Below are 13817 nucleotides of genomic sequence, written 5' to 3'. Positions count from 1 at the left end.
ACAAAGGAAATATCTGTAGTTAATGAATTGAACTGATTGGTTTTGGTCACCATAACCTTCAGAGTTTTAGAACTAGTAGATCACACCACTTCCCATCTAGCTTTTATTCAGAGATTGGAAGAAAAACAGTGTTTTCCTACTTTTTTCAATTCTTAATTGGGTTTTTAACTTTAAATGAACGAGTAATTGAATAAATATTCCCTCTGCACCTGCCAAAGAGGCTATTGCTGCCAAAAAACTGACTTAGCACTGCAACAAATTCTGGTGTCATGTGCTTAACTAGTGACTTCCACCCGTTCAGTGCTTTGACTTTCTTTAGAACTTGGCAGTAAACATGTATTGCTTAATATTTTTGGTATATAAATGAAATTATTTTAATTGGGTGATGATTTTAAATTCAATATCAAATATATTTTTAAAATTAAACTTATTTAACTTTAAAAATCAATTTTTAATATTTTTTTAATCATTTGTTGTAGACCGCACTTGCTGACTCTCTTTAGTGGCAAGCAAAAAGATGATCAATTCAGCAGAATTTAAGAATTTTTATTTTCCAGAGTATGTGATAGTCCCTTTAACCATAATCTTGCAAATTTGATCTGTTTGGAAATATTTAACAGTTTGAACAGTTAATCATTCAAGTCTTTTGAATCCGTGTCTTGAAATAGTTGGAACACAGTGTAATATGGAATAAAAAAATTCTCAAGCATTAGTTGTTGAATTAATTTTTAAGGTAACTACTCCCCCACCAAGCTCTTAAGCATAATTCTGTCCTTCGTGAAAACATGTTTGACACAGTTGAGTACAACAGCTCAGTCTCTGAGGCTTTCCAGATGCATAGCACAGTTAAGCAAGGCTGTGTACTTGCCCAGTTCTGTTTGGGATCTTCTTCTCCTTGCTATTGAAACAAGCTTTTGGTTCCTCAATTGAGGGAATCTACTTGCACACAAGATCTGATGGAAAGCAGTTCAATCTTGCAAGACTTAGATCTAAAATGAAGAGTCGGGAGGCCCTTATCCAGTATAACCTCTTTGCTGCTGATGCAGCAGTGACAACCCACGCAGAACTGCATCTTCAAAACTTTCTGGACAGTTTTTCCAAAGTCTTCCAAGACTTTGGGCTTACCATAAGCCTAAAAATGATGATCATAATGTGCCAAGGAGTTGAGGAAGCATCCTTCCTCAAGGTCAACAACTATGAACCTGAAGTGGTGAGTGAGTTCACATACCTGGGGTCCACTATCACAGTCAGTCTCTCACTTGAAATGGAACTAAACATCCACATTGGAAAAGCTGCCACAACTATGTTTAGACTGAACAAGAGGGTATTGCAAAACAAACTGACCGAACACACACAGATCTGTATGTATTGTGCATGCATTATCAGCACACTTTTGTGTGGGAGCAAGACATAGACCTTATACTCATCTGGAAAAGAGGCTCAACAGCTTTCATATGCATTGTCTTTGAATCTTTGGAATCTCCTGGAGGGACAGAGTCACTAACACTGACGTGCTCAAGCGGGCCAGCATACCCAGCATGCAAACGCTCCTCAAACAGATGCCTCTGCTGGCTTGGGGCATGTGTGCTTAATGAATGATGGGCGCATCCCAGAGGACATCCTTTATGGTGAATTGGCATCTGGAAAAAGACCCAAAGGATGCCCAAAACTGCATTTTTCAAGGATGTGTGCAAGCAAGACCTCAAAGAAATGGGCTTGGATGTGGACAAATGGGAAGATCACACAAGATCGCAGCCTTTGGAAACGAGCTTAACAAAGGTCTCCAGAGTTATGAGAGGAAGCAGTCCAGCTTAGCAGAGGTGAAAAGAACTCTTAGAAGGCAGAGCCCAGAGGGTTGAAACAACATCACCTTTAAATGTGGCAGAGATTCTCTCTTGAGTGGGTCTCTTTAGCCATAGTTGTAGCTGCCATAAAGCCAACTGGGTTTCAAACACTCAAAGTTGAGTTAATTATGGACATGTTTAACTTGTGCACACAGCCTCTCCCTAAACCTGACTGGTATGGTAGAAGGATTTAATGATGTTAAATTTTGCATTTTCTCTCCAGGGGTCCAAATCATATGTATGGCTCCTAGACTTACATGGACTGTCCCCCGTTGCTGGCACAGTCATGAGGATTTATATACAAAGATTCTGCTTTTTAGAGTCCTTCCTTTTAACAAAAACAGTGGCTGGAGACTTAGATGTTTGGAGATTGTTCTAAATTTTTCATTTGAACTTTATTAGTTGGAATAGAATTTATAGTGGAAATAGTGCAGTCGGATGGGTTGAATATTTCTAAAGCTGTTTTTGGAGTTGCATAAGAACACTTCCTTAGTGCTTAATGGAATATCTTAGTTTGCCCATATAGAACTGATTGTAAACATTTTTAAAGCTTGGTAGACTGGGAATCTCATTGTGAACTACTGAATCTTGCAGATTAGAAAGGATAAATGTATCTCACAATAGACTTTGTTCATTTGACAGATAAAATGCAAAATACAATTAAAATGAAATTATTAGTAAAATACTCTTTCTACTATGCTGTTGGAACTATGAAAAGCCATAATCTTAATGAAAGAGCAACAGCACCTGGCTACTAAATATTTCTCATGACTAGAATAGAAACAGTTGACTGATAAGAAGTATAAACCTATAGTCAGACATGAACACGTTTTTGGAAGCAAAATAAACAAGCAGGGAATACTTAATTGCTTTAAATCACTTTCTACCATATATGCCATTAAGATTGCCTTTGATTGCTGTTAGACACATCTTGGTGTATTTGTTTAAATAATAAGTATTTGTTTACCAGACATGAGTTGCACAATCAGTCATTCAACAGACAGGTGTTCTCTGATTGATGGATCTTAATGGCATGAAAGCTCCCTCAGGATAATGAATTTTCTATTAAGCACGTTCCAAGACACATACAGAAAACAAGTGTTAAGATGCTAAAGCTCCTCCCTCAAAAGGAGGCAGCACTGATCATGACATTCTATCAGTTACTCATTTTTTGTTCTATCCTGTGATGCTTCAGCTGACGAGTCTGGCTCTGTCAACCTCTGAAGCTCATTGGAGCTCTGTTCAGAAGTGATAGCACGATCTAATCACTCCCATTCAAATTCATTGGTGTTGAACGCCCAGGTGGCTTGCAGCATGGAGCCTGCAGACAGCAGCTGGCTAGAGATAGAGGGGCTTAGTCTCCCCATATCTGTCTCTACCAGCCAGAACCCCTTGCCAGCTATCATGACAGGGGCAGCAGAACCAAATTTGAGTGGTGTTACGAATGGGCTTCTGCTCCCTGTCCAAACTCCAGGTGATGGAACCCATGCCCATTAGAGTTGAGTGGAGGCAGAGGCCAGGAGCAGCAGGGACCCTGTGTGCCAGGTTGCAAAGCCACACAAATTTGGCACAGCCTCTGTTCCATCACACCAGCAAGGAAGGGGCTCCACCGTTAAGCCATCCAGCTATGGTTAATGCCCACTCCCCTGTATGAGTGACAAAGAGGTGGTTGAGCCTGTGAGTTTTGACGTGAGTGAATGGGCTGCTCCTCCCAGTCCAAGGGCTCCATTCTGTTTCCTATCAACACAAGCTTCAGCTGCATCCCATACCACCTGGCTCTGCTTACTTCCTCCCCATTGGCAGAGGTATGGCCTGCCCACTGCTCTCATCTCCCAAATAGTCCGCCAACGGGAAGGCAGACAGTAACTGGAGGTGGGTGGTGTGAGCTGGTGTCTGAACCTGTGTTGAAGGGGAAGTGGACGTGAGCAGAGTGGTCTGAGGCGGCAGCAGCAGCAGCTTTACTATAAAACCGCCCCTTTCAGTAACCTGGCTCAATCTTTAAATACATTCTTCCACCCACCGCCCCCCCCCCCCGCAGCCTCCCTCACTTTAAGCATTGCTCTTGGTGTGCTCAGATTTGGCTGGGCCTGGGTGCTAAGTGCATGGGCCACAGCCCACCAATGGGAACAGCCCTATTTAACCTGGCCCCTCTCCCCCAAGAAAAATTTTACTAGCCTCCCTGATTGGGCTCTTAAATGTTTGAAATGTTTGCATTAGAGTGCCTGTCAACTATATTACTATGCATCCTGATAGTCTTAAAGGTAGGAAAAGGTTTGATTGGTGGACCTTCTTTTTCAGTTTTATCTGCAAACAACCAGCAATCTAGTTAGCTGAGGTACTCCATTTGGTAACATTCCTACTATGCCCAAAGGTGCAACCATGCTGTGCCATCATTTTCAAAGCAGAAGTCCAGTGACTTATGGGTCAGGTGACTTTTGGAGTGTCTCTTCATATTTACACTCTGTGTCCACCTTTCCCTCATTTTCTCAGTTCTGCTCTCAAAACTACTGGGTTCAGTAGAAGGAACTGAGGCAGTTGGGTCTCTTCTATAATGTTGGTTCTGAACACTGGATGTTGCAAGAGGATGCCTGTGCAACCCGAATGGGCACTGCTTTCTGGAAAGCTCCCAAAGCTCAGCACAGGTGGATGTGAATTCCAGGAGTGGGAGCATGCAGTGGCATCCTACTTACTTTGGAGAGGAACCCTTTTTACTGTTGTAAGCCAGAATTGTAAAATACAGTAGCTTAGTAAAACCTGAAGAGCCAAACTAAGAAATATGTATTAAATGTAGTGTTGAGAAACGACTGAACAATTTTATTTTAATGTGAGTCTGTAACTTGTAACACATACTTTGGTTTCTCCCAGGTTTTCATTATTGCATGAAAAATATAATGCTATTTTTAAAGAAAAGAACAAATCGGGTGGTAAGTAGAACATGGCTGAATTCATCCATTTCCTCTGTTCTCAGTTTCCTGCAGCCTGGTTGACTATGTTTGATGCAGTACTTATTCTGATCCTAATACCCTTAAAGGATAAAGTGGTGGACCCCATTCTGAAGAGGAATGGCTTGCTCCCATCATCTTTGAAGAGGATTGCAGTTGGAATGTTCTTTGTGATGTGCTCTGCATTTGCAGCAGGTAAGAAGGCAACTTAGATACACATTTGATTAACTTCTGCAGAGTCCCGTTGTGAGTATCTAAAATGTTTCTGGAGTCTTCAACTGATGACTGCTCAGGAGTCTCTTGGGTGGGCTGCATGAATGTGTGTGCCTAATTGTTACTGTTACTCACACTACTGCTAAACCTTAACGTTTTTATTTATCATGTAAAACTACTAGACCATTTTTCTGCTGAAACAAGGTCATAAATTAAAACTTTTAAAGAAGCCTAACTTGTGGCAGTTTGTTAACTAACAATCTCCAGGACGAAGGATTTGTCTTCTCTGGTACGCTTACTATCAAGGTCAAGCATACTGAAAAGTAGCAGAAGAGCTTCTTTTATCATAATCAACCGTATTATATCTCTGAGTTCAGCCTGTTTTGGCTCACAGCTGGTGATCAGATGGCAAAGAATTCCACTTCATAAAATAAATGCAAAATTCTAATTCCATATCCTAAATATTAAGGAGGCTCCAAAGCAATGTAACCTGATTTTAATAATCATTTTCACTTAAAAGTTAAGCACAGGAAAAACAAGGACCTGTAAAAATCAGTTTGCCCTTAATACAGTCTGATTTTCAAATATTAAATAAACTTGAGACTCTGTTTAGAACTTTTTGTCTTTAGCTGAAGTAATAAAATTGGCTTATTGCTGAGCAAGACTTTCCTCCGACTTTGGCTTTTTTTCCCCCTTACCTTAATGTTCCCTAATGTTTGGAATTATTGTAGTGTAAAATAGCTTAGCTGTTGCACGAAAGGAAAAAGATGGCATTGCTGTTCGAACCATAAATCATCTGCTTATGAGGTTGATTTAAAGTTGTTAAGCACTGCTGATGTGGAACGGAACATCTCTGAGCAATGCTTCATAGAACCCATACCCTTCACCCAGTATCACTATAATGAACATATTGATAAAGCATTATAGCATTAAATAAATTAATCTCTGCACTTGTAATCTCCTATATTTTAGAGAGAGGGACACTTTATAGGGCTATTAAGGTTTCTCCCAATGAGAGAGGTAATTACCTTATTAGACCAAGGTCATTTTTGTATGTGGGCAAGTAAAGTTCTTACTGTAAAAGTCACTTGAACTTAAAATAGGAATATTTCTCTTATTCTATGGCACTTGAGAACACGTGGGTAGAGCTCCCCTCTGCCAATAGGGGGTGACAGTGCCAGAAATGTTGAATGTTAGCACTATAAATAGAACTTGCTGGCTCAGAATTCTTACTTTACTTGACTTCTAAAACCACAATTTGTGTCCCCACTAGTATTGAAACAAAAGCACTCTGAAATAAAGTAATTGAGCTGCAGACTGATTTTATATAATAGAACTCCACAAAAAGGTTCAGATGACTTAATTTTCAGGATTAATATCTGACTTAGAAATATGATATCTGCCTAAAACCACCAGCAGAAGTCCAGTTGTTGTGGTTCATTTAGGCAGGGAAAAACTAATGTGAAGCCAGGTTGAGAAATTCAATCTTGACCTCTGGTTGGAGTAAGCTAGAATGTGAGAACCCAAGTCAGATGACTTCTGGGGCTGAAATTAACACACACATGTACTTACATTGGTCTAAAATTCATGGAGTGTTTCATCTTATAGGGCAGGCTAATGAATTGGCATTTATAAAGGCTATTTTCATTTGATTCTGAAACTGCAGCATAACTACCAGACCACCACCATTTCTCTAGACAGAAGTCTTGGTGACAATATGGAACAATATGAAGATGCCAGTGTCTTTAATCTGCAGTCTTGGAAATAACTTGTGTGCGCCTTATTTTCATTTTTAATATATTTGCCTAACTGGCAGTAGTAGTTCTGGACACGAGTTAGGCTGCCTAATAGGTTGTTTAGATTATTTTAAATACCTTATAAATTGAGTGAGTACAAATGATTAGATTGAATGAACATCTGCTGTGCTTGCTTCATGCATTTTATTGTAGATTCTTAGCAGCAGTATTTAAGGTTATTCAACTGGAAAATCGACTTCATTTATAGACTCTAAACAATTACAGCAAGAATTTAATCTGAAAGTTTTAATAGTTAAAAGAATCTTAAACTTGTCTTGAAACTTGTCACATTCAAATACAGTCTAACAAAGAATCAATAGATTCAGGCTTCTAAAATCTTCAGGTTTGAAGAGAAACTTATGGTAAGTTTAGTCTGAAGTTGAAGAAGGTTCATAAATAGTAGCCACGTCTTGGTTGCTGGATATCTGCTGAAGTTGCCTATAGCTAGAAGAGTATAGTATACATAAAAGATCACCATATACTTTTGAAGTGAAGTCATTTCACACTATTATATATGACATAATTGAATTGCAGCAAGACTTTAACTGGTTTTTGCAGCTTAGTTTATTTTTAAACATTCTAAAATTAGAGTGAGAATCTGAATTGTCAGTTCTTCAGAGTCTCTATTGCCACATTTTTTTAAAAATGTAGAAAACTGGCTACAGTTTAGTTGTTACATTTTTGCTGGGTATAGCATGGTGCATTGAAATGACATTGGACAGCTAATGAAAGATCTCTACAATAAAGATGGGCAGATGTTCAGCTAAAAAGAAATGGGGGAAATATAGAAGTGAGATGTTGCGTTCAGAACAGCCTTTGCCCTAAAGCTGTTCATTGTTGATGAAAATGGTATTTTTTTAAAAGTGTGGGGATGACATTTTGTTTAATCGCTCAGATTAGTAGGGGGCTCTGTTGCTGCCTGCCCTGTGACCTTGGATACCTTAATGCTATGCTCAGAGCCCTGACACCAGCAGCCAGCCTATAAGCATAAAGGTCTCATCCTGGCTTCTGCCAGCCTAGTTACTCCTTGCAGGGTGACCCCAACAAGGAGTCTCCTCGAATCCACCTACCCCGAGATCTTAACTACCAGACATTCTCCTCTGGTTGTCATCCCCCAAGGTGTGAAAACAGCCCCCAGTTACCACGGGAGGGGGGACATGCCACATAGTTTGCACAACAGAGATATTGCATGGAGTAAGAATAAACAAAAGGTTTTTCATAGAAAAATCACTGGTTCAGAGATGAAATAGTAAGGAAAAGCAAACACATACAAATTACACAGGAAATAAAGATGTGACTTAAGGTTTTACCATTCTTTATTAGCTAAATTCCTTTTTCTAATGTAAGTTAGCTATTGCCTCTGAACAGTCACAGAGGAGATCTGGTGTTTCACTCCACAGATGCTGGCTCTCAGTTTCTGGATGTCCTTCACTTCAACTTCCTTCTCTTTTAAGGGTTTGCATTTTTTTTCTTTCCCTTAGAGTGTGGTGCCTCACGGTGGGGGAAGTTCCCTTCTCTCTGAGGGCTGGTCTACACCTAAAACTTAGGTTGATCTAGCTACATTGCTATGGGATGTAGAAAATTGACACACCTGAGGCCAGGTCTACACTACAACCTTACATTCATATAAATACGTCGCTCAGAGGTGTGAAAAATCCCTGAGTGATGTAGTTATACCAACCTAACCCCAGCAGAGACAGTGCTTCTCCCATCCATATAACTGCTGCCTCTTGGGGTGGTGGATTAACTACATTGATTAACTACATCAAGAAGTTCTCCTGACAGCGTAGTAGCATCTTCACTAAAGTGCTGCACCACTGCAGCTTTAAGTGTAGTCCTGGTCTGCACTAAAAAAAACTAGGCTGGCATAACTACATTGCTCAGGAGTATGAAAAAGCCACACCTCTGAGCGGCGTAGTGAAGCCAAGCTAAGGGCTTGTCTATACTTACAGCACCACTGTAGTGCTTAGTGAAGACACTGCCTGTGTCTATGGGAGAAGCCCTTCCATTGACATAGCACCATCTACAACAGGGGTTACACCGGTATAACTGCACCACTCAGTGGTGTGGATTTTCCATATCCCTGTGTGATGTAGTTATACCGACATACATTTGTAGTGTAGACAGGGCTAAGTCCCTGTGTAGACAGCACTAGGATGGAAGAATTCTTTTGTCGACCTAGCTACGCCGCTGTAATGCTTAAGCATAAACAAGCTTGTCATTAAGCCAACCTCAGCACTAGGTCAATGGAAGAAAGGTGGATTTACTACAGCAGCATGGCTGCAGCTGTTGTAGACATACCCTGTGTTCCAGGAAGGGGGTGGGGTTCTTTTCAGTTTCAAGGGATTGTAATGGCTTCGCATTAACTCTAATGGTCGTCCATTGTCTTTTTCTGGCTGGACAATGGATGAGTACTTGAAGTTAGTTTTGTGTGAACAACTGGCTTGGAAGGAGCTTTTCTTTGCTGAGAGAGGTAGTTGAAATTGTAGTACTACTCATGAGCATATTATTCAATATATGTTCATAACCACAGTCTGCATACATATCTTGTGGTGATCATCAAGGTCAGAATATTACAATCTTTCATAAAAGATCTTACTTGACATTTTTCTGCACAATAACATTGCGTACAACCAGTTGATCCAATTTGGGGTTTGCACCCCTATTCTCTCGTTTGGGTGTCTGGACCCTGGTTGTTACAGGGGAAAGTATATTTTGAAATGTGTTCAAGGAGGTAGTTGCACCACAAGATATAACTGGAGGAGTTTCAGGATTAATAGTATCCATTTTCCCCCACCTGCTGTTTAAATATAACAGACTATAAAACAGTTAGGAGCTTTCTTTTCTGCAATTGATTCTCAACTAACATGAATGGTTAAACTTGTGCTCTGATACAAGAAGCTTTCCACCTTTCTCAAGAGCACATTACAGACCACTTATTGCACATATAAGCATGCTTGAACCTTTTGGCTCACTCCCACAGCTCGAGCCCCAGCACAGCTATTGCACAGCAAACTACAAAATGATCTTTAGTATGAAACTGTAAGCATCTCCATTCTAGAATCCCTTTGCTCAGTTTTGACACCACATTCAGACTTTCAGAACAAGAGCAGAGTTTTTTGTTTTGTCGCCCCCCGCAAAAGCTTGGGCTGATGTCATATACATGATTTATCTTATCAGGGACTCAGCATTATGGCACCTGTCTGGGTAGTGCATCCACTGCTTTTTATCTGGATCAGATAAAAGTGAGGAAATTGATTACTATACTTAGTCATTTTAAGCACACTGTACCAGCAGTGCCTTATACATGGTATGCTGCAGATGTATGAAATCTTTATTTCATTGTTTGGTTTCTTGGGTATAAGGTCAGATCTTGATCTTCTAACCTAAACAGGGCTGATCCTTATCTGCACTCGGATGGAGACCTGCCTGTACAACCTGAGTACTTCAGGAAAGTAGTGTTAATGATTCAATAGGTCCTGCTCTTTCCTTTGAAATAGCAATGAGCTAGCGTACCAAATTGGTTGGGTTGTGGGCTCTGTGGTATTGGTAACTGGAAGTGTATTCTTTTGGGTGAGGCATATAATAGAAGCCCTGGTCACTTGTGGTTATTAAAGATCCCAAGCATTCTTTGTAGCAGTATGCCTAATTTCACTCTGGGTAAACTGTAAGCTAACTGCTGAAATTTGTCCTATAATTTCCTTGGGATAAGATTTACTTTCTGCTCTGAAGTGTCCTATTGCATTGATGAGCACTGTTAAACTATTGTTGCATTTCACTCTCTGCATGACACTGAAATGCAGAAACTAATGTGATTTCTATGTGCAGTATAACTTGTAAATCAGCTTATAAACAGCTTTGGAATTCTGTGATGAAAGGTGCTATGTAACTGTAAGTGATCAACAGTAAACCATTATGAATATGGTAAACAACATTGATGTAGCACTGGTGACCATTTTTTAAAAAGTAATATAGTCACTGATACTATACTTTTTATGCTTGCAGATGCAATAATTCAACTTTGCAAAGGAGTAGTTTGCGGAAGTGAGATTGCCTTTTTAAAAAAACAAACTTAAGTTTGTATTAGAAGGCTCTGTGAGCTAATCCACCTGAAATGGGGTAAAGATTTGTGTAATTATAGTTGATAAATAAGAATAGAATAACTCTAATCCTCTGGTGGAGAAACTGGATTTTCTGAAATAGTAATAGCAAAAGTAGACTCTGTAATGCTTGATATGTGAATATTACGAAGTACTTATTCCTGGTACCTAAGCTTTTGTTGCATTGTTCAGGTAATCATGTCATGCAGTAATTTGATCCTAATTTAGTCCTAGGTATGAAGAAATAGCTTTTGCATTTCAGGATTATCTTTTTTTTTCTTTCTTTCTTTTTAGGAATTTTGGAAGGCAACAGGCTGAGTATTGTAAAGGTTAAAACAATTAATCAGACAATTGGAAATGTTACATATTATGCTGCTGATTTGCCAATATGGTGGCAGATTCCTCAATATGTACTGATTGGATTCAGTGAAATATTTGCAAGCATAGCAGGTAAGGTGTTTTGTTTGTTTGTTTGTTTTTTAATCACCTAACTTTTTTGTCTGTATATGATCATTTCCTTATACATTATAATTATACATAAAAAGATAAATAGTAATTTTCAAGGGAAGGGAACTAAATTCTTATAGGTTACGCTGGGTCTAAAGATTAGCAGACTGCTTTTGTTTTGACATAGAATCAAAGAATTGGAAGGGACTTTGAGAGGTCATCTAGTTTAGTCCCCTGCACTCATGGCAGGACTAATTATCTAGATCATTCCTGACAGGTGTTTGTCTAACCTACTCTTAAAAATCTACAATGATGGAGATTCCATGAACTCCCTAGGCAATTTATTCCAGTGCTTAACCGCCTTGACAGTTAGGAAGTTTTTCCTAATGGCCAACCTGAACCTCTCCCTTGTTGCAATTTAAGCCCATTGCTCTTGTCCTAGCCTCAGAGGTTAAGACAAACAATTTTTCTTCTCTTTGTAACAGTCTTTTGCATACTTGAAAACTGTTATGTCCCCTCTCAGCCTTCTCTTTCTTAGACTAAACATGCTCCATTTTTTTTCCAATCTTCCCTCATAGGTCATATTTTCTAGACCTTTAATCATTTTTGTTGCTCTTCTCTGGACCCTCTCTCCAGTTTGTCCACATCCTTCCTGAAATGTGGTGCCCAGAACTCCAGCTGAGACCTGAGTAGAGCAGAAGAATTACTTCTCATGTCTTGCTTACAATACTCCTGCTAATACATCCCAGAGTGATTGCTTCCCCCCCCCCCCCCCGCCCCTAACAGTGTTACACTGTTAACTCATATATTTAGCTTGTGGTCCACTATGACCCCAAGATCACTTTCTGCAGTACTCCTTCCTAGGCAGTTATTTCCCATTTTGTTTGTGTGCAACTGATTGTTCCTTCCTAAGTGGAGTGCTTTGCATTTGTCCTAATTGAATTTCATCCTGTTTACTTTAGACCATTTCTCGAGTTTGTCCAGATCATTTTCAATTTTAATCCTATCCCCCAAAGCACTTGCAACCCCTCCCAGCTTGGTATCATCCACAAACTTTATAACATTTACCAGTTAGATTAAATGACCAGTTGTGGTGATTAATGCACAGTAAGACATATATATTAATACTTTAGAGGAATAAGAGAGGCTTATTTAATCTCAAATGGCTCAGGTAATATAATGGCAGCTTGTTGATTTAAGAACTTAAAGTACAATTTAGAAATGGACATGAAATAATGAAGGTAACTAGCTGAGGGTTTAAAGCATCTCTCACACACACACACACACACACACACACACACACACACACACACACACACACACACACACACACTTATTGTTATGTACATAGAAAATGTTTGTTTAGAATGCAAGATCCAAAATTTCTGGGATGCAGACGAGAGAACAGTGGCATTCTGGTAAAGATAATGGATTAACTGTGCCTTTCCTATGACCAAAGGTAATTGTCCTTTTTCCAGCCTTTCTTAAAGATAATGAGGGAGGTAGTATGAAGCAAAGGATGCATCCTTAACCAATATGAACCACTAGCAGCAGCAACAGGTGAAATCCAAAATGATCTATAGTTGAGTATGATCCCAACCAGCAGATATCCATGTTGAAGCTTGGAAGTGGTGGGTGCCAGGTCAGAATCTCACTAGAAGTTTTCTTTTGCTATTTATTGTCTAGATACTACAAAAGATGAACCTATACTTAATCCTGTAGTTTTTACTGAGACAAAGTGAGTTTTGCCAGAGTATGAAATATAAGACTGGGCCAATAAACAGTCAAGGTGTTTAATTAGGCTTCTGCACAGCCACAGGCTCTTTGACACTAACCCAGGTTATTATCCCATTGACTATAAGAATAGCTTGGAAAACTCTGCCTTTTAGCAGATGTTCAGAAGATGACAAACACATTTACCATTCTTTATAAACGTATTCCAACTACCAGTCAGGCGCAGGGAAGGAAGAAATACATTATTATCATCAGAAAATGCATCTATAGTAGAAAAGTTGATTTCCTCTCCCTGACCCTCCAAGTGCATTTCAGATGTTGTGCTACATGTATGTATCAGACACATTGTTTGGATCCTAGCTTCAGGAATTGATGCACTGTTCTAACTCTTATGTGGAGAGGTAAAATTATTTAAAACAAATGTATTTAAAATTAAAACAGAAGAGCCCCAGCCATTGGGGCTGATACAGGAGCCCAGGCTGCCCATTCTGAGGTTTATCTAAGTTTTTTTGTTATTTGATCTAGCCCTAGTCCCAGTTAGATCACTAATTGGAGTTCCATTGTTTTAGCAAAAAGCACTTCCAAAGAATACCTAGATTACATCTGTCTCCCAAATACCAAAGAGGTTCTTCTCATGAAGGCAGTCTTTGTTTTTTGTGTATTTTGGTTTTTTGCAAGATGGTCTTTTCCCAAGTAAAATGAACTTGATTTCTTCTTTTGCCCACATAACCTGCCACACAA

At 39.4% G+C, this 13817-nt stretch overlaps 1 protein-coding gene across 1 annotated transcript in view; it reads left to right on the top strand.

Moving 5' to 3' along the window:
- The window catches only part of SLC15A4 (solute carrier family 15 member 4), a 61534-nt gene that overhangs the window by 31639 nt on the left and 16078 nt on the right, over positions 1 to 13817 (top strand). The window contains exons 5-6 of the mRNA XM_030583013.1: positions 4813 to 4981; positions 11190 to 11345. Coding sequence (XP_030438873.1) covers positions 4813 to 4981; positions 11190 to 11345 — 325 coding nt within the window. The remainder of the gene's footprint in view (positions 1 to 4812; positions 4982 to 11189; positions 11346 to 13817) is intronic.

The sequence above is a fragment of the Gopherus evgoodei genome, chromosome 13 (assembly GCF_007399415.2).
Source record: "Gopherus evgoodei ecotype Sinaloan lineage chromosome 13, rGopEvg1_v1.p, whole genome shotgun sequence".
Taxonomy (NCBI): Eukaryota; Metazoa; Chordata; order Testudines; family Testudinidae; genus Gopherus; species Gopherus evgoodei.
The sequence above is the reverse complement of the archived record's forward strand: the minus strand, read 5'-3'. Positions and strand labels throughout refer to the sequence as shown.